The sequence below is a fragment of the Periplaneta americana genome, chromosome 12 (assembly GCF_040183065.1).
Source record: "Periplaneta americana isolate PAMFEO1 chromosome 12, P.americana_PAMFEO1_priV1, whole genome shotgun sequence".
Classification (NCBI taxonomy): Eukaryota; Metazoa; Arthropoda; class Insecta; order Blattodea; family Blattidae; genus Periplaneta; species Periplaneta americana.
Window position 1 is genome coordinate 171477361 of NC_091128.1, and position 21300 is coordinate 171498660.

The window sequence follows — 21300 nt, forward strand, 5'->3', positions numbered from 1 at the left end:
CATGGCTGAGAGCAGTGGATTTTTAAGGGACTATGAAAATTTTAGCACGTCTTTCTTTGGAAGGAAAGTATAGCAATGAATTCTGTTTCATACGTATATGGCATGTAAAAGAATTTAATCATCAGTGAGAGCGCTTCAGGCAAACTTTATTGTCCAGATTTTCACCCAAATTTCCTATTATGGATAGATGTTTGAGTTAGTGTCTTGACTGAGGTTGTTTATTTCTTCAAAACATTGTCTTGTGATGTCATAGAGGAATCTGATGGACAATGCAGAAAACGAAGTAGATAATACAAAATATAAGACAAGTACAGTAAGTCGATAAAGTGCAGAGTATTTGGGGAGGAAAGAGTTAGGTTCTCAAGGTAAAAAAAAAGAGACATTATTATTATTATTATTATTATTATTATTATTATTATTATTATTATTATTATTATTATTATTATTATTATTAATAAAATACTGCCACATGTAAAAAATAGAAGCTGAGATAAAGTTGATATAATTTTCATTTGATATTATTTGGTTTTCATAACATTTTAATACTTTCCTCCAACCCAACAGTAGAGCAATTGGCCTTAATTTGAAATGGAGGTAAAAAGGGATGTGTTTTGTATTTTTCGAAACATCACACTCTGACTTTAAATAAATAAATAACGCAATGCGTGAGATGCATTTATATCTCAACAAGCCTCAGTAAGAAGCGTGAGAAAGTTATGTAGAAGAAAGAAGAACTGGTATACTTTACTACTAGTAGATGTTGGGGTGAGTATTTTTCTGTAGTGTATTCTTTTAAATTTCTTTAATCTGATTATAGCGTATTTTACTTGTCTGTTTATGTGATAATCTTAAGAAATTTAACTTGCTTTAAGTATAATGTGAAAATAACCAATCAGCTGAGACATCTAGCAGAAGTTTTGTAAGTTTTTAAAACAATTTTGGTAACCAAATGTTATGATTAATGGATTAGTGATTGTGTCTACTCCCGGTATACAAAAATATTGTCTACCGAGTGTTGTATCTAGTTTTTTCTTGTCTTGTTTTTATAATTTTTTCATATAGTTTCTAAATCATTCAAGTGCTACAGACGAATCATAAAAATATATTTGCATAACCCTGCTGAGGTGCATAACAGAGAGACATAATGAAAGTTTTACATGTATGTGCGGATTCATATAATTTTTACCTTCTACTTACCTTCCAGCACTTCATTTTCGTAATACCCAGTCAGTAGATAATGTCAAAGCCAAAGATCTTCGGTTTGACATTCTAGAACTATCTATGTGCTTCTTTTTATAAACATCTCTTTGCTCCCCCCCTCTCCCAAACATACCGAGGATTACATTCACGTACATATTCCAGAACCGAGCATTATCTGGTTATATGAATGAGTAGATTTATATCGCTCAACAAAAGAGATTCAAAAGCCAACCCAAACTTGGATAAAAAGATGGATACGAAATAGGCCATAAGCAAGCCTAGGTTTCTTCTTTTATTTTCTTTTCCATAAAATACAATACTAAAATATTGTACTTAATGGTTAAAAATGTAACAGTAATTTGGTGCAAATTTCGTAGTTTTTTTTTTTCGCATGTAATGTCATTCACAATCTTAATTAGCATTTATATATAGCAGTGTATTTGCAACATTCGTGGAGAAACAAAGCTGTTAATAATATGATTATAGTAATAATAATAATAATAATAATAATAGTTTCACTCTTTGTAAATCAGACTTATTGTTACTTAACACAGTTTTATACAAAAATCCAGTCCTCATTGCTGCTGTATGCCATTAAAGAGAATAATAGGATTCCCAAATAATAATTTGTCTCCCTATTCTTTTGTAGCTAACATCTTCAAAACTAGAATACTCTATTTCTTTAAAATAATTAAAAAAATGTGCCTTTTTTGTTTTTATGACAGAAATGAAGATTTTTTTTAATAGAATCAGCCCAGTTTCACGAAAATTCGCAACAAATTTACTGTCATAAATCAATCACATAATATGTGATAAAACCTGTATACACTTACAGCTGCATCTCTGTCGCATTTCGTGTTTATCGCTAATGACAGAAGAACCAGGTCCTGGCCATAAGGGACTAATTCTTAAAACCTGTGATGGTATTATCTTGTTTTGAAATATAGGCCTCTTCAACTTGATATTAATAATCTGTTCTTAAGAATTAGATATTCTGCACGAAAACACTAATTAGAAATCTTCTTGACCATTGTTTTAAAAGAGAAAAATAGGTATGCATTATTTGAACCCAAAATCTCCAATCTGATTCCTAAGTCATAACTAAAAAACACACCATGAAGACACGTGGGGGCCTGGAGGTAGAGTTGTATGCTTCCTTACCCTCACGACACTTGATTTAATTGGTGAAGTTGGCTCCACACTCGGACCACCTTTTACCCCTGGAAAAGATCTGGTAGCCAATTAACAGAAGTCTCAGTGGACCTCAGGGTCAATCTGAAAGTTTTGGCAATGAGAAAAATTCTGCAACCACCTAGTATTGATCTCGAGAACTAGTTCGTAGGTGAATAGATTCATTCAGTCATAGTGTTCTGTTCTGTCACTGCAAACCCAGCATTCTCCAGTCTTTCCTATTTTCTGCCTTCCTCTTAGTCTCTGCATATGATCCATATATCTTAATGTCATCTATCATCTGATATCCCCTTCTGCCCCAAACTCTTCTCTCGTTCACCATTCCTTCCAGTGCATCCTTCAGTAGGCAGTTTCTTCTCAGCCAGTGACCTAGCCAATTCCTTTTCCTCTTCCTGATCATTCAGCATCATTCTTTTTTCGCCCACTTCTTCCAACCCAGCTTCATTTCTTATTCTCTCTATCCCTTTCACATGCTCCATATCCACATATCAAATTTTTCTAGTCACTTCGTCATAATGTCCATGTTTCTGCCACACTCCACACAAAGCACTTTATTGGTCTCTTCCTTAGTTCTTTTTCCAGAGGTCCGCAGAAGATTCCCTTTTTTCTATTAAAAGCTTCCTTTGTCATTGCTATTCTCCTTTTGACTTCTTGGCAGCAGCTCATGTTACTGCTTATAGTACACTGACGTTCAAAGATATCTGACCCCTACTAATCAATAATTTGTTCTTGTAAGTGTGGCTTTTAGTTATTACTTCTGTGAATAGATGACGGATAACAGTCAGTGTCGCCAATAGTACATAAATATACCTGTATTATAAAATTCAAAATTTCATCCCCATGTAATGATTGTGAAAAACGCAAGATTTAGTGAGAAACCGCTGAGATTGTCAATTATGAGAATAATTTATACCTAATCTAGATAAATATATCCCCAAATACATTTTTACCCGTCACAATAACAGGGATACCTATTGAGAACTAGAGGAATTATTTCAAAGTTTGTCAATTTCTTATTTCTTTGATTCTGACTTATCCCTTGGTTAGAAAGTTCGCTCACACAAACAGAAAATTCCGGGTCAGAATCTTTGAACGCCAGTGTACACCCCAAGTATTTGAAGCTGTCCACTTGCTCTACTGCCTCATTTAGAATTCGCGAAAGGCCACAACCTTGTCTGATACTCTGATTTATGACCCCCATTCTGAAAGCCTTTGATAGAGTAAATATAAATAAATTAATAGAGATTCTAACACATGATTGTATTTCAAATCAATTAATAAATTATGCAGGTATTTATAAAAATGTAAGATTAATTCTGCTTTTACCCATACTATTTAATAATAAAGCTATAAATGAATGACAGTGTTTTTAAAAATACGACCAGTTTGTGATGATAAATCTTTTTCTTCTTTTGCTTTTCAAATATTAGGCTGCTAGGTCTGTTATGATCTCATCAGAGAATTTTCAGTTTATCACTTCAAAGGTCGATCTGTGCTGCAATCATTCCTTGAAGATAGTTTCTCCAGTATTTGATACTGGGAGATGAAACTCAATATGAGTTGACTGTAGAGTTCCTTCGTAATGTCACGTCTTTTTAGAGCCCATTTTTTATAACTAGCTATTATTAGGAATAGAATTTCAGTAGTTGTTGGCCTGTTTTCATCTTTCTTCCTAATAGTTCAAGCTTCGTTCCCATAATGCAGTATATTATGTCATGCCATTGTTTTGTATAGGCGAATCTTGGTTTGTTTTTGTGCTAATGAAGGCCTCATTACATTGTTGGTGATTCCCATAGTCTTGATAAATTGTGTAATTTTCCCTGATATGTCGAAATCGTCATGAATAGGGGTGTGATTTCTTGGTATTAACAATATACACGAAATGTGTTAAACATAGTTTATTTAATGCATGGAAAATGCAAATCTCTTAATGAAAATCCAAAATTAAGAGAAACTAGTGGCTTGTGCAGCAAATGCTGCAAACCAAGTTCATTAAACGTTCAAATAAAAATTTGTAAGATTTATTTTCAATAAAGAATACCAAACATGTTGAAGGTTATTTTCTTCCGTAATAATGAAACATACTCCCTTTGAATGGTTTTTTATGGCAAATACTTTCTCTTGAACCTATCCACCTTCAGGTTTTGAGTTTCAACGCGAAAACGCAAGTAACAATGTCAGGACGATCAGTGGGTTTTTCATGTGGGAGTAAAGCAATAACTATTTCAGGTCATTGTGGATTCTAGGTGAAACTTAAAAAAAATTTCAGGTTTGCTATGCTTTCTAATAATAGACATAGCATCTTGGTATAGCTGCTGGATGTAGAGCTTGAAATGTAGAGGGTAAAATCATTTTATCCTGCTAAGAGATCATGCTGAAATGATCGGGAGACTACATAATTTTGTAGGCTTCTTATTTTATTTGTAAGTAATACCTTTTGGTCTTTCCTCAGGAACTGTAATTTTTGCGCTCTCTCGAGCCAACACTGAAGAGAATGACGCATATAAATATCTACACCATACCACCATTAAATATATAAAAAAGACCCAATCCCACAAGATTAATAAGTATAACAATATTTGATTTTTAATAATATTATTATATTACGTAAGTTTTGTAGTTATATACTATATAGCCGCCACTCAGTAAATTATAGAAATGAAGGACTAATTTAAGATAATCTCTATTCTATAATCCCAAAACGTTTCACTTTCATATCATCAATATAGCATTAATATGTATAATATTAATGAAAAGTAGTCACATCATGGCATTAACTATAATAATATTTAATTTCTAATGGTAATAATGTCATTAAACCACCTCAAATTTTGTAGATTTTAATATCCAATATACCACAACTCTATTCAGAAACTTATACACCGCAGAATGAGACTTGTAAATTATGTTTAGTAATTCTTGAAGTTTTTAACAATCAATTGAATTTCAGCTCTAAATATGTCAGCAATCCTGCAGGTCATAGCCTTCGTGTAATAGCCTATTGTTTATTGTAGTGTGTGTTTTGTTTTATATTGAAATCCAATTAGTTCTCAAAACTGACGAAAGATGGATTTTGGAAAATAGGAAAATTATGTAGGAAAACTAACACTTCACTGAAAGTTGCTATTTTTTTTAAAAACTTTGGGTTCCAAGCTTCAAAATGAGGGGTCAGTTATTAAAATCCGTTCAGCCGTTTTCCCGTAATTTCCATTACCAGTTCAAATTATATGTATATCCGCGAATTTGATAGAAATCCACGAAATTACATCGTAATCACGATATTTTCAACGAAAAGCTGGTTTTTATGGAGAATTCGCACGAGAAATGACTCTTTCTTTCAAATAAAACTTGAAAATTTTCTTTTTTTATAAAATATACATGAACATTTCTATATATTTGATCATTCAGTATTACATGCATGTGACATCTGGCAACAATGTACCTGTACGCATAGTTTCACTCCCAGGGACCAGCACAAGCAGACAATGTTGTTTCTCATTCCTGCACAACTGCCTTTGTGAGATCAACAAGCAGTACAGTCACCCTCACATTGTTGAAAGGGAATTGAATTGAATTAATGATACAAACAATGTTGTGTTAGTTTCAAATGGATTGTTTCAATAATAATTTAAAGAAATGTTATTTCGTTATTTTTCAACTTTGTTTAGAGTCGAAATATGCGCGAAATTGATAGTTATTTTACGACATATTCACCGAAATTAAATCATTTTATGACCAAAATCAGGGTAAAATAATCACCATAAAATTTCACCCCTAGTTGTGAAAGAATAATGTGTACCAAGATAATAAAAAGTATGAGACTTATTGTTTGGACAACTTCCTGTATTATATTTCCTACAAATCATCTTCATAAGGTACAACAAAGCAAATCATCTGCAAAAGGAAAAAGTATAGTAACTATCTGCAGACTTCTATATGTCCCGTTTTTGTTTCTCTCCCCTCCCCCTCTCTCCACCCCTCTCCCTCTCTCTCTCCCTCCCTCTCTCCCCATCTCCCCCTCTCTCTCCCTCTCTCATATGCATGCTGTAAGTTGGTGTAGTTTGTGTTAAATTGTTTAGTCTATTTTTATGTACATTTGCGCACGGGACAAAATGTTTGGCTAAGAGAAATTAATTATTATTATACCCAGAATTATTTCTTATTTTCGTTGTGAATTATTTTGAAGTCTAACAGTGAGTAAGTGTGAAAGACCCACATAGTTTCTCATTGTTAAGGTAAATTTCCACTCATTCGTGATAGTTATTGTGAACATGGTTGGGATTGTAAGAATATTTTGAATTTGAAATAAAATTTTGATATTTTTCATTTCTGTCTTTATACACGCCACACTTAAATTTAACAAGGCAAGGTCTTCTCATTAATAACACTAGTCTGCGATGAAATTCCTGCCTCCAAAGTTTTAATGTTTTTAGGGTATTTTTAGCATGCTGAAATGAAATTCAAGGCCAAAAAGTTCCTATCACATACCATTTTTTGTTATTTTAATTTTCTTATAATTTATTACGACAATTTATAGCGTAATTAATTAAATTGTAATACTTTAACATATGTAGGTTTAGTATGTTAGGATATGAAAACCAAATGTATTCAACATATTTTTAAGGTGTTTATTTTGAAAACCAAGGACACTAATTGTTTCTTAGCAGATACGGGGTGCAAGCACATAAGAAATTAGGGCAAAATAACGTGCAGCCTTGTCATTATTTTTATTTGTGAAAGATAGAAATGTCAGCCACTCCTTGGTGAGAGACTGGACTCAACTCGTCTAGTTTCTCTCACATTTCATTAGTCTGTGTTTCATCAGTTTGAAGCTTTATTGTGGAGTAGCCTAGAATGTTGAAAGTTTTTAGTTCGGTAAGAAAGTATTTACCATGTTGCATCGAGGATGTCTAAATAATCCCGACCACTTTTGTTATATAACTTATGTAGGATATACATATTGCCTAAGCAGAGGTGTAATATTACAGATTTTGTGAAAAAGTCATACCATGCCTATTTTGGAATCAAACTTGGAGATCACAGTAAAGCTTGGGCACCACACAAAGTATGTAGATATGCACTGAAGAACTTCGTCATTTGATCAATTGGAGAAGACCGTTGTTATTTTTTGGAGTGCCTATGGTTTGGAGAGAGCAGTCGAACCATAGTAATGACTGCTACTTCTGTTCGTGTGATGTGAAGGGGTACGATTCTAAACATAAAAATCAAATCGTGTATTCAGTGTTCGGTCAGCCATTTTACCTGTGCCTAATGTACCAATTCCTGTGCAACCAGAAAATCTTAACCATCATTCTATTGGTACTGACAACGTGAAATTGGTTTTAAATACTTTTTTTTCCGAAGATGGTAATCTTGTATATTGCAGTAATATGAAAGAATTTATGTTAAAACTTGGACTTCCAAGTAATGACCTAAGTGAATGGAGACTGTTCATTGATGCTTCCTAGCGAAGTTTAAAGGATTTCCTCCTTCATAACGGAAACATTTTTCGATGAAAGAGTAATGGAACGGAGAAAAATTCTCTCCGGCGCCGGGATTTGAACCCGGATTTCAGCTCTACGTGCTGATGCTTTATCCACTAAGCCACACCGGATACAACTCCGACGCCGTTAGAATCGTCTCAGATTAAGCTCCAACTCTTGGGTTCCCTCTAGTGGCCGCCCTCTGCACTACGTCATAGATGTCTATGAACGTAGGACCGAAGTCCACACATGTGCTGAGGTGCACTCGATATGAGTGACTAGTTGGCCGGGATCCGACGGAATAAGCGCCGTCTTAAATCACGAAGTGATTTACGCTAATCATATATATTATTTTAATGTACCGAAGTACATATGATATTTCCATGCAGATATTCTGCGTCATCATACGATGAAAGAGTAATGGAACGGAGAAAAATTCTCTCCGGTTCAGTGCCCATTGCCTATTCAGTGATCCTAAAAAATCATACACAAATTTGCAACTGCTGTTGTTGCGACTAGACTATAAGAACACTAGTGGCAAGTTTGTGATGATTACAAAGTTCTTACTATGTTCCTGGGTCAACAATCTGGTTTTAACAAATTTCCATGCATTCTTTGCCTGTGAGATAGTAGTGCACGAGTTGATCACTGGACTATGAAAGACTGGCCACCTCGACAAAATTTGGTTGTTGGTTGTAAGAATGTTGTGCGCCAAAGCCTTGTGAGTTCTTCTAAAGTTGTGGTAAGCTTGGCTTAATGAAACAGCTTGTAAAAGCTTTAAATAAGGAAGGAGGCTGTTTTAAGTACATGTCTGGTGCAACATTTAAAAACAGTATGGATGAAAAGGAGAAATCAGCATGGATTTTTTTTTTTGTAAAGTTGTTTTAAAATTTCTTGGACAACAAGGATCCTAATTACCGAAACATTGTGGCTAACATGCTTGAAGCATACAAGAATTTGGTTGTAACATGAGTATCAAAATTTTCTGTTTTCTCAGCTAGATTATTTCGCCGAAAATCTAGGATTTTTCAGCTAAGAGTAAGATGAACAATTTCACAAGGATCTGCAGGAGTTCGAAAGAAGGTACCAGGGACGCGGGAGCATCAGTATGCTTCGTGATTATTGTTGGATGTTAAAGCGTGAAATACCTGAAGAGAAACATAAAAGAAAGAGGAGCAGGAGGACTTTCTCAACTAAGAAGCAAGTGGTGTAATTTTTTGTGTGATACATTGTGCTAATTTATACATCCAATAGTGAAGTAAACAAGACAAAACAAAGCAAAAACACTCTAGTGACATGTATGAACAACCCTACACATAATTTCAGCAAGTTGTGTCTTTTTAAATATTGTTTTTGAATTTGAAATAAAAAAGTGAAATGAAAAAGTTGGTGATGAAATTCACGTAATTATAAAATACATTTAAAGTGATTTTGCAAACAAACCTGACGTGATAGAAGCAAACGGATTGAAAATTCGGATTCAGCATATCGGCATTATATAAAATCACATTACTTAGTTTAGGCAACAAACACAAAGTTGAAATTCGCAGGCTAGTGTAATTGCTGCCTCATTCCCTGAGGCCTATCTCCAAACAACAATGCAATGATAGTCAAAACGATTCACACATCAATATGACACCAAGTTGTTTGAAATTGTAATTAATAATTATATATGATTACAAAGAATTGGATTCATTTGGAAATTAATACCACTGTTAAGTACTTTAGAATTAGGCTATACTATTTTAAACGTTCTGTCTTTGTACTTCCCACATTTATTAATCACCCTCATTTGTGTACGAATAATAATGAATTCATTATAATGTCACATTGTTTTCCCTTCATGTTTTATCATGGCTGGCTAGTTCGAAACCATTTTGTTTTAAATACGTCATAATTTCAGTCGTCCAAGGCCTGCTGTAATTAATGATGTTTCTATATTAAAAGAAAGTGTGATCAGATTTCTCGAATGTCAAGCGCATAAACATTTCACGTTAAAATATTAATTGTTATGCATGGATATTGGATAAACAACTGAATTAAGATGTTAAAGGTTTACAATGAAAAGGGAGGGGTTTGTTTGGAGACATAATAAACTACTGACATAGTTTTAATATGTGCAGTGACATCAAAAACTTTTTCCTTACATTTTTATTGTATCTTGTTTTTGACTATACCATGCAAGTGACTGTTAAGAGGTCTCTGTAGGTGAGCTGCTCTTTGCCTTGACGTTGCCACTTACTAGCATCATACAGCAGCTTGAAATTAGAGGTTTTTAAAATTAAATACACGAAAACCGTCCATGCTATTGAAATACGCCAGAGGGATAAATTATTCTTCATTAGATTTCCTATCCATCATCATCATCATCGTCATCATCATGTTGCTTTCGGGGAGTTAGGCCACTCTTGACCTATTCTGATCTAAATCACATGCCAAGGAGTCTCTTCAGTGGTCTCTTCAATAATTAATATCTAGACCGTAAAACAACATGAAAGTGAATAATGAAAGTTGGATAAGTAATGTTAGTCAGACAACAATAAACATTGGTAAGAAATAGTAGTAGTAGTAGTAGTAAAAAAAAAAAAAGGTAAAGGTATCGCCGTCACATGCCATGAAGGCACTTGGGGGGCATGGAGGTAGAGCCCCATGCTTTCCATGACCTCGGCACTAGAATGAGATGGTGTGGTCGGCACCACGCTCTGACTGCCTTTTACCCCTGGGAAAGACCCGGTACTCAATTTTATAGGAGGCTGAGTGAACCTCGGGGCCGTTCTGAAAGTTTGATAACAAGAAAAATCCCATCACCACTCGGGATCGAACCTCTGACCTTTCAGTCCGTGGCCAGAATAATAATAATAATAATAATAATAATAATAATAATAGAGCAAATTAAATATTTATTCTGTGATATACTGTATACAACCATAAACATTGAGAAACTTGAAACAGCTATTATTGCTAACAAGAATTGTTAGAAAAATATTTCGTTAGCCTATTCTTAAATTGGTTTGATGTCTGACAGTCCCTGACATTACTCGGTAGGGAATTCCAAAGCCGAGGAACAGCCACAGTGAAAGAAGATGAATATGAGGATGTTCGGTGGGAGGGAATGGATGATATTGAGGAGTGTTTCTCTTTAAGATCAATTTTTATAAATATCATTTTGGTAGTTAGGTTGGCATTTTTTTTTTTTTTCTTTTTTAGTACCAAGATCTTTATTTTAAATATATACAGAATACTAATAGAAAAAAGGTGCTTTTCAGACACAAACATAGGTTTTAGGCATTTATAGAAGTTTATGGTTCATTTAGGTATTTTAGATCCTATAGAACTTTAATAGGGGGATACTGTGCACATGAAATGTAGACATATCTGAATAACATATGTCTAGGAAGTAGCAAACAAAATAGTTACGGAACTATAAAATCTGTTCCCTAGTTATAATATTACGCTATTATCAAACAGTTTCAAATATATAAATATTTACAAACTTAAAGTCAGTTTACAAAATACAAAAGTACAAAATTTGTGATTAAGAGAGGGAAATTTTTAAGCAGACAGTTTTATTCTAATCTTATTCAGAATTGTGACTGTTAAGGAAGAGATGGAATGTAGATGTTTTTAGAGTAATTATAATTTTAAAAAAATTGCTTTAACAGAGAATATTCATATCCAGTGGGGGATATTAATGATGTCGGCCGTGAAAGCCTATTCCAAGATACTGTTTTGTTCAGTAATGACTAAGCTCATTTTATTTGTTGGACTGCGTCAACAAACAAAACAGTCCATATTGGTCGCCAGAAAACCTTCGAGAAATGCATCAGCGACCTCTCCACAGTGAGCATGTTACTGTTTAGTGTCGTGCTGCACAATTTGGAATAACAGAGCCATGCTTTTTTGAGGAAGAAGGATGCAGTCACTATTTGAAGAGTGTATAGCTCGTAAGGGCAAGCATTTGGACGTTACTATTTTTAAAACAAAGTGATGTCAAAATAACAAACATTCTTCTGTAAGATAGTAAAATAAAATTTTGAATAGAATCTATGTTGCTCTTGTTATTTTAAGTTTCTAATCAGGGAGGTCATTCTGCCAGACCCTGTACATTGCAAATAAATAATATTGTATTTTATAATGTTGATAAATTAGTTTATATCCAGAAAATACAATGATACCAGCTGAATAAAACTGGATTTTAGTAGTACTAAATTTAATTTATTATCAGTGTTATCACTGGACCTCGGATTTTTAGGCCTTTAAAACCATCTTTTAGGTACCTAAAATAGGCTCTAAAATTATCAAAATAGACGCTGGAAATACAGTTTTAGGCACCTAAAATACATATTATTTTAATGTACCGAAGTACATATGATATTTCCATGCAGATATTCTGCGTCATCATACGATGAAAGAGTAATGGAACAGAGAAAAATTCTCTCCGGCGCCGGGATTTGAACCCGGGTTTTCAGCTCTACATGCTGATGCTTTATCCACTAAGCCACACCGGATACCCACCCCGGCTTCGGACAGAATCGTCTCAGTTTAAGCTCCAACTCTTGGGTTCCCTCTAGTGGCCACCCTCTGCACTACGTCATAGATGTCTATGAACATAGGACTGAAGTCCACACATGTGCTGAGGTGCACTCATTATGAGAGACTAGTTGGCCGGGATCCGATGGAATAAGCGCCATCTTAAATCACAGCATCAGCACGTAGAGCTGAAAACCCGGGTTCAAATCCCGGTGCCGGAGAGAATTTTTCTCCATTCCATTACTCTTTCATCGTATGATGACGCAGAATATCTGCATGGAAATATCATATGTACTTCGGTACATTAAAATGATATATATTATATGCGTAAATCACTTTGTGATTTAAGAGACGCTTATTCCTTCGGATCCCGGCCAACTAGTCACTCATAACAAGTGCACCTCAGCACACGTGTGGACTTCAGTCCTACGTTCATAGACATCTATGACGTAGTGCAGAGGGCGGCCACTGGAGGGAACCCAAGAGTTGGAACTTAAACTGAGATGATGCTGTCTGATGCCGGGGTGGGTATCCGGTGTGGCTTAGTGGATAAAGCATCAGCACATAGAGCTGAAAACCCGGGTTCAAATCCCGGTCCTGGAGAGAATTTTTCTCCGTTCCATTACTCTTTCACCTAAAATACAATTTCAGACCACTAAAAGTACGGTTTTATGCACCTAAAATGTGTTTCTACCTACTCAAAATACAATTACTATAAAAATGCGTTTAATTAGCGAGTATCTATACCATTAAGCTGCTAGTTGATATGAGATTTTTCCTCTTGTGACTCCTGAACACAAAAAAAAATTATAATTATTCTGTAATGTTCCTAATTGTAGTTGCTTGTTCGGCCTAATTTTAATGTTTACTTACCTCTTTGCTACAATTCTAACAAAATATAATTTTCATTATAATAGCTGAATCAGCTCGTTTCTGTTTGCTTTTTCCTCGGCATTACACAATTTATCACAATATTATTTTGAATTAAATAAAATACAAATATCGACATTACTAACTTACTGGCTTTTAAGAACCCACAGGTTCATTGCCGCCCTCACATAAGCCCGCCATTGGTCCCTATCCTGAGCAAGATTAATCCATTCTCTATCATCATATCCCACCTCCCTCAAATCCATTTTAATATTATCTTCCCATCTACGTTTCGGCCTCCCTAAAGGTCTTTTTCCTTCCGGCCTCCCAACTAACACTCTATATGCATTTCTGGATTCGCCCATACGTGCTACATGCCCTGCCTATCTCAAACGTCTAGATTTAATGTTCCTAATTATGTCAGGTGAAGAATACAATGCGTGCAGTTCTGTGTTGTGTAACTTTCTCCATTCTCCTGTAACTTCATCCCTCTTAGCCCCAAATATTTTCCTAAGCACCTTAATCTCTGTTCCTCTCTCAAAGTGAGAGTCCGAGTTTCACAACCATACAGAACAACCGGTAATATAACTGTTTTATAAATTCTAACTTCCAGATTTTTCGACAGCAGACTGGATGATAAAAGTTTCTCAACCGAATAATAACAAATTATCGACATTAGAAAAAATAACTGTACTACTCCCTTGATGCATGTATCATGCTGCTTGACTTGAGCACTTTCTTTCACTCTTGTTGTGCGTAGGTGTTTCAGAAAGTCCAAGCTCTCACAAGGACACTACTCTTCCGTATTTCTACTTCCTGCTTAAGTGCTCAACAAAAGCACTTTCCAGAAATTCTTCATTCCTACAGCCAAACTATTACGAGGTCTTTTAACCAAACCCACCTCATGATAATCAAAACCTTGTTTCATTTCTGCACAGGAAAAAAATTAAAACAACATATTAACAAAACAGAAATAGACATTTTTAGGCTCTAAATCCTTGAAATAGGTCATAATGGGCAAAACCATAAAACTCATTGCAAACATTCATATTTTATACAAAACGTAAAGATATTTAACTATAGTCACGTCGCTGTTATTTCCGGCGTGGCTCCACCTCTTTGCTTACGTCCTAGTGAGAATAAGTTCTACAAAGAGTAGGTACATATAATCGTTCGCCATTTTAGTTCCTTCATTGCCAGTTGCGGTTAGCAGACGACGCTATTTTCCGCACCGTTAAACATTATCACGTCGTAGCACCTATGATAATCGCATTGTAAATTTTAGGTTTGATAGATAAATATCTAAGGAAAGCATAGAAAAAATTCGAAATCAAAATGTTTTTTGGGAAGGGAGAAAAAATTACTAACTTCGAAGTGTCATGTTCAAAATAGACATTGACACCTTCAAAAGTTATTCTATTTTTAACTTTAGATGGGAGTCAAAACAAGAGAAATGTTTAGAAAGAATTACTTTTAAAAGTGATTCCTATTCGAAATCTATACTGTACTAGTTTCCCAGTTACTGGGAGTAACATATGCGCGGACCTCAGTTTGCAGAGTAACAGCTTAGATCTGTTAGAACTGTGGATTCTCATAGAAAGGCCGGCCCTTCGGCGGGGCTAGTTGGGCTGTCACCCCAGGCCCCGCGCTTTGTGGGACTCGCTGCCGGAAAAAAATTCAATCTGTCGATTACGTTCTTGTTATAATGTTTAATGTGAGAAACTTAAAAATAAATAGCTAAGTGAATGTTGAGATAGCTTTTGTATACGTAACGAAATCAATTGTTGACTATAATGTTTAATGTATGTTGATCAAATGTTGCACTGTTTGCTGAAGGTTTAATTACCAGAGTATCCAGCTGCATGGCTCTAAGTCGATTGTTACCCTTGATTCTATTATTATTATTGTTTTTTTTTTAACAAATACACCTAAAAGAGCGCGGAATTAAAATTTGTACTGTTGTAAATTCTCGTCTGCTTGCTGCAAATGTCTAGGAAAGAACGAAAATGGCGGACGATTATACCCAATATCTATAGAGCCTTAGGAAGTCCATGACGAAATCAACAGCGAATGACAAGACGCACATGTTTAAATGTAGCCGACTTGCAACGTGATTGGCTTCCGGAAATAAGAGCGACGGGACTGTAATTATTGTTTATCCCTGAAGAAACAAAAAATAAGCATTTAGCCTAAAATTCGAGCCCTAGTTATCACTTTCAAGCACCACTGCAAGGAGGATTCAATTATGGTTCTAGAAATTAGCAAAGTTGTTTTTTTTTTTAAGCTTGTACTCCGTTTGTAACGCATGTTTATGAATTATCTTTTAGCAGAAAACGAGTTGGGAGTACCCACAAACCAGGATGCTACGAATACAACAGAAGCACTTATTGCCATTGTAGGCAGCGACCAAGTTCAGGCCATGCTAGCAGACAAAACTGTTTCAAAGAAGACGACTTGGGAACATGTCGCAGCCGAGATGAAGAAGAGGGGTTTCATAGTGGGTGAAAATGCAGGTGAAAAGTGCAAGCGGGAATGGAATGACATTGTGAGTGATTATCTTAATTGCCATTGGACTGAAGCTTGTAAAGTGGAAGCAGATGTTCCTTTATACTATGATACTTTAAAAGAAATACTGAACAAGAAAAGTGTAGTTTTAAACAGTAGTGATTCTAGTGATGAAGAGTCTACCTCTGATTACACTGCTGAAACAGTACAACGTAAAAGAAAGAGAACAGACTATTTTAGTGATGTGCATAATAAATTTAACAGGTTGCCAAAGCAGATATGCCAGAAAGACGATAGTAGTAGTTCAGAATTATCTCCATCAGATGTAACATATTCGTCTGATAGTAATGATAATGAAGCGTTTGAAACTTTCAAAATGCTGTCAGAAACTTGTACAGTCAATGCATCCACGGCAGATGATAGTAAAGTGTCTAAGTCATCGTCATCAAGAGAGCCTAACAACGAAGAAGTGATCCTAGTTTATCCCGAAGGAACCACGTTTTCAGTTGATTATAGATTCCTAAACGATTTTATGTCATCAGTTGATAATGTAGACACTGAAGAATTTGTTACAGTTTATCCCGACGATACTGAGAATGTAACAACTAGTTCAGCTCGAAACCATTTTATAGATCATTCTTATACAGAACAAATCAGCATGGAGGCTGTTAAACCGCCTAACCAGTCCTTTGTGTGTAGCAAAAAGCAGGGTGATCTAAACATAAAACCCTCTTCATCTGACCTCGAAGCACATACAAAGAAGTCAGCATCTGCCACAAAGAAAAATTTGAAGAGCAATAAGAATCTTGCGACAATTGTTGTCTCTCCGAAGCCAAATCAACCAGCTCGTCCAATACCAACTGCAGGGGAAGCTATGATGTCGTTAGTGTTAAGATTACATGAAGAAGAAAAGAGAAAAGAAAAGGCAAGGATGAGGAGAAGGGAAGCTAGAATATCCAATCTAGAGACTATGCTCGAGAAACAAAAAACAACGCAACAAGACTTGCTGAATAAAGTTTTATTAGTTCTTAATGAGCTAAATTAATATTTTAACTATTGTAGCTGCATATTATTCGAATAAATAAATCATTTTGTATTCATATATTATCATTAAAATCTGTATTGCTTATTACTGGTACTTGACACATAACATTGACCAATTCCTTGCACGTAATTTGTTACCTATTGGTTAATTATTTGTTCTGTAAATGACATTTAACCAATTTTACTTTATTTATTTCAAAATTTGTTAGCTGTTAAACCGTTTCATTTTTGCCTGATAACACTGGTATGCAACCATTTTGCTACAGAGAAACTGTTTATATTTTTTCAGTTCCCCACTATGGATAGTTAGAAAGCCCGTATGTAGTTTCGTTTCATCACATCCAATTTTCTAAAAATAATTTTTTTTTTAATTCATGAAAATGTCTAAGTACTGAAGTTGGTATATGTCTTTAGATAAATTTTGTTGTTGTTGTTATTATTATTATTATTATTATTATTATTATTATTATTATTATTACTACTACTACTACTACTACTACTACTACTACTACGTTAAAGTGATAATTTACACATAATGGTATCACTAAAATGTTATAAAACAACATAAATAAAAAATTATGAGCAAGGCATCCCTAAATTTAATTTTTTTTAATATTGCTAGGAAACCTGAAAAAAAAAAAATGATTTCATTTCAACATTTATTCGTATGCTATTCCTTGAAACTGGTAGGTATAAGCCTTAAATGTGTGTTTATTTTGTGAAAAGAAAGTCTCTTAAGTGGTGCAATAAAATTACTTATATGTCAATTATATAAAAATAATTTTTATTAATAACAATTATTTTTATTACTAATTTAAGGTTTAATAATTAATTTTATACTCTCAAATGTTATATTACGACTTTAAAATATGCTTTGAAAATAATATAACTCATTTGAATTTCTGAAATTTTTTGTTCTTATTTCCAAAAATTACTGAAACACCTGGTGCGATAGAGAAAATCTAAATACAGGCTCGGATTCAACAACCTTCAATACCTAAAAGCAATTATACAAGTTAGATTGTCGTATTAAATTTATTTTTTTTTAATCATGAACTCTGCCAATTTTGACATATCTTCATTTTTATTTTCAAAATTACATAAAAACCTAATGTGTTGCAGAAAATATGAATACAGATTCGGATTCAGGGCACTTCAGTTAACTAGAATCAGTAACTTTTTCTCTTGTAGCAAAAAGCATTTTTTGAAATGCATATCAGTGTAATATGAATAAAAACACAGGACACACATTTTTTTTTCTGCATAGGATAGATAGATTTATTCATAATTGATCATTAAGGAGATGTGCTACTGAGTTTTGGTCATTTTTTTAAATATGGTGCCAAAAATCTACATTTCCTTGAGGAATATTGTAGTCATCCCAATATCTTCATTCTGAGTTAGAAATTCATTTTATCCCATATGTGGTTACAGTATTCAGAATGTATATTATAAATTTTATAGTGATTTTACTGCAAATCAGAGTTTTTACATTTAAACTTCCTGGAAATACTGGTAAGATGTCTCCTGAATAGCTACATCTAGAGTAAAAACTTTGCACACATATTCACAACAAATCCATATGGTGAAGAATCGGTAGAATGGAGAATATGGAAATGCAGAATTACTGCACTGATACTCTATATGTACTTTGGTACATCATAGTAATATGACAAAGCCAGTAGCAGCTGGTGATCAAAATAATGAGTGTGCTACAATTTTTATATTGGCCTACTGTATACACTTATATGTATTTATCTTAATTTGAGACTCGCCTAGTGACGAAATATGAAATCCTTACGACGTTCCTTCCTACTGAAGAACCTGTCAATTACCCTGGTGTTAAACCCTTCATCTTGGATATCATACTCTTTTCTATTGACAGTGTTACTTCACAGAATGGATCCTGTGAATTGTTGGAGGCTATGTATCGTAACAATTGAACAGCTCCATCTATATTCCGGAAGGCAGGTGTTACGTATAGAACTCAAAGTTATGTATTTAATACTCTTTTGTTCAATACAGTATAGCTGTTGACAGCAACTTCAAGTTCGCGTTCAGGAAAATTAGGCTATCCAAAAATTGCCAGAAAATTTGCTGTTTAACAATTTTGTTGCATCTAGATAGCTTAAAGACTGGAAACGGTGAGTAGTTTTCTGAATTATACGGTCACATACTTCCTTGGCTTCAGTTTTCTGGGATTCCGTTCTCCGTCGCTTGCTGACTGGTTCAGGAGGAACCTCAAAAACCAGGTAGACGGCAGCAGCAGTAGGACACTTGAATTACCAAATAGGCCTACATTGTAAATACTTCCGAGTTCTTCCACAAACAAGCGTTCTCTCGTTACGCTTTACTTTTGCAATCTCCAAGCTGTGTTGTGTTGAAGCTGACTACAGCACTTCCCCGCATAAAAATAGCCAATCAGGGCAGTGATTTCAGCTTCGCACATGCGCATTAATTGTCTACATTCTCATGTAAGTTTTGAGTAGCACATTGTACCCCCTGAGGCACCAAAGAGCTAAGAGCGAAGACTAAACACTCTATAACGCGTCCTGAACATAACCACGGAAAATTGTCAAATGACAGATCAGATACTATGGTGGTATTACAAATACATCATTTGAGCAAAAATTATCATTGTGCTGTAGCACTGTAGCACATAAGGATGGGCCGCCCCTGGACAAAGCGTAAGTAATCACTTTGTGATTCAAGATGGCACCATGTTCCTTCAGACCCTGGCCACTTACAGTAGAGCCGTTTTTATTTCCGGCGTAGCCACGCCTTCTCGACTTTTGGCGTGAAGAAGGTAGGCAATAGCGGTGTTGCTAAATCTCTGTCAAGCCAATAGTGAACGAACGCAATTCTAATAGCAGGTTGTCGAACAATCAGTCGGTAGTGCAGTGTTATTGTTGTTATTGCTGTGTTATCGCTAAGTTTTGAGCATCATAATGCCGTGGAGGAGTCGGAAAACCATCAATTCGCAAAGCAGAGAAATGATTATTGGCGTTAGATATTATTTCGAAAATGAACGTGAAAATAAGGATAGTTTATTGCCTTTAATGCAAGTGGTGCAATGAACAGCTGATGCGTGTGATGTGAACAAGTTCGCGGTTTCTCAAATAACGACAGAGAAGTACGGAGAATCCGACAAAGAAGAAAATCAACTGAGAACTATGGCAGCGGCAGGTACCAACAATGATTGTAGCGATCTAGGCGTAGCACCTCTAAATTGAACAATACGGTAGGCAAGGTTCTTCGTGTAATTTTTTTATGTAGCAATGACTTATTATGACAAAATGTCTAATACTAACATATTTTACTTAATTTACAGGTTGTGTGGTTTTAGTTATTCATTCACATAAAAAATGTTTATTTATTATATTTTACAGCTTTCTCCCATTTTAGTAATTTCTAATATTGTTTCTGTATTTACGAAAATCGTTATTTCAAATGGTCGGAAAAGCCAATTATAGCAAGCACAACATGGTAAGTCTTGTGTGTCCTGGGATGCTAGGATCAACAATAACAATAATATATAATATTATGTATTGATATATTACTAATTATTTATCGTAGGAAATAATTTTTCGTTCAATGTTTAAGACTAGACACGTGCTAAAACTTTGTTAAGAGTACAAGGGTAGACTTGACAACACAGTAACATCCACCGTGAGCGAGAAGCGGTATGTCGTCTGCATAACCTTGACGACAACCATTGCCAGTGAAGCAGCGTGTCAGCTGACCAGAAGCTGTTGTGTGATTTGCTGCCGGAAATAAGAACGGCTCGACTGTAGTCACTCATAATGAGTGCACCTCTGTACTTATGGTTGAACATTGTGTGTACTGTCACACATACTGTGACACGGTACATGAGGGTAGGCCAACAAAGGGGAACACAGTAGGTAGAACTTAAAAATGAGAGGGCATTGGAACTTGAATCCGGTGTGGCTGAGTGGATAAAACGCCAGCATGTAAAGCTGGAAACTCGGGTTCAAGTCCCGGTGCCGGAGAGAATTTTTCTCAGTTCTACCGATTCTTCACCATATGGAAACACAGAATTACCGCACTGAAACTCCATATGCATTTCGGTACATGATAGTAATGTCAGATCATTGTGCTTACAAATGAAGAAAACGAACAAGCAATGAAATCTTCTACAACACAAATAGCAAAATAAGCAAAACAAGTAAAATTAGAGGTTCTGTGCTTGCATGAGTTGCCTTGCTTTCCAGCATCTCTCCCACATTGACTTCTTGGTGAGGGCTGTGCAAGTTCAGAGATGGATGGAATCCATGGCAGATGGTTGGTTGCATTGCAGAATCTACAATTCGGATTATCAACTATACCAATGCAATGAAGATGTTTAGACAGATGTTTAGCCTGTACAGAGCCAAAACATACTGTAGCTACAGCCTCGTTTCATGGCCAATCCGGTAGATGAGAAATTTCTGTTTTCCAGATACTGTTCTTTGATCTC

At 35.0% G+C, this 21300-nt stretch overlaps 2 protein-coding genes and 1 non-coding gene across 10 annotated transcripts in view; 2 read left to right on the plus strand and 1 right to left on the minus strand.

The window, feature by feature from the left end:
- The window catches only part of LOC138711177 (tectonin beta-propeller repeat-containing protein 2), an 84206-nt gene that overhangs the window by 23170 nt on the left and 39736 nt on the right, over positions 1–21300 (plus strand). The gene's annotated exons all lie outside the window — the stretch shown is intronic.
- On the minus strand, positions 12311–12382 carry TRNAY-GUA (transfer RNA tyrosine (anticodon GUA)). The gene has a single exon. It is a non-coding gene; the product is annotated as a tRNA-Tyr (tRNA).
- Positions 12906–16895, plus strand: LOC138711180 (uncharacterized). Its single transcript, XM_069842544.1, has 2 exons — positions 12906–12928; positions 15605–16895. The coding sequence occupies exon 2, from the start codon at positions 15694–15696 to the stop codon at positions 16822–16824; it is 1131 nt and encodes a 376-aa protein (XP_069698645.1). The 5' UTR covers positions 12906–12928; positions 15605–15693; the 3' UTR covers positions 16825–16895.

Excerpts from the sequence above, each read along its gene's own strand:
- LOC138711180 (XM_069842544.1), top strand. The coding sequence starts at position 15,694 with ATGCTAGCAGACAAAACTGTTTCAAAGAAGACGACTTGGGAACATGTC.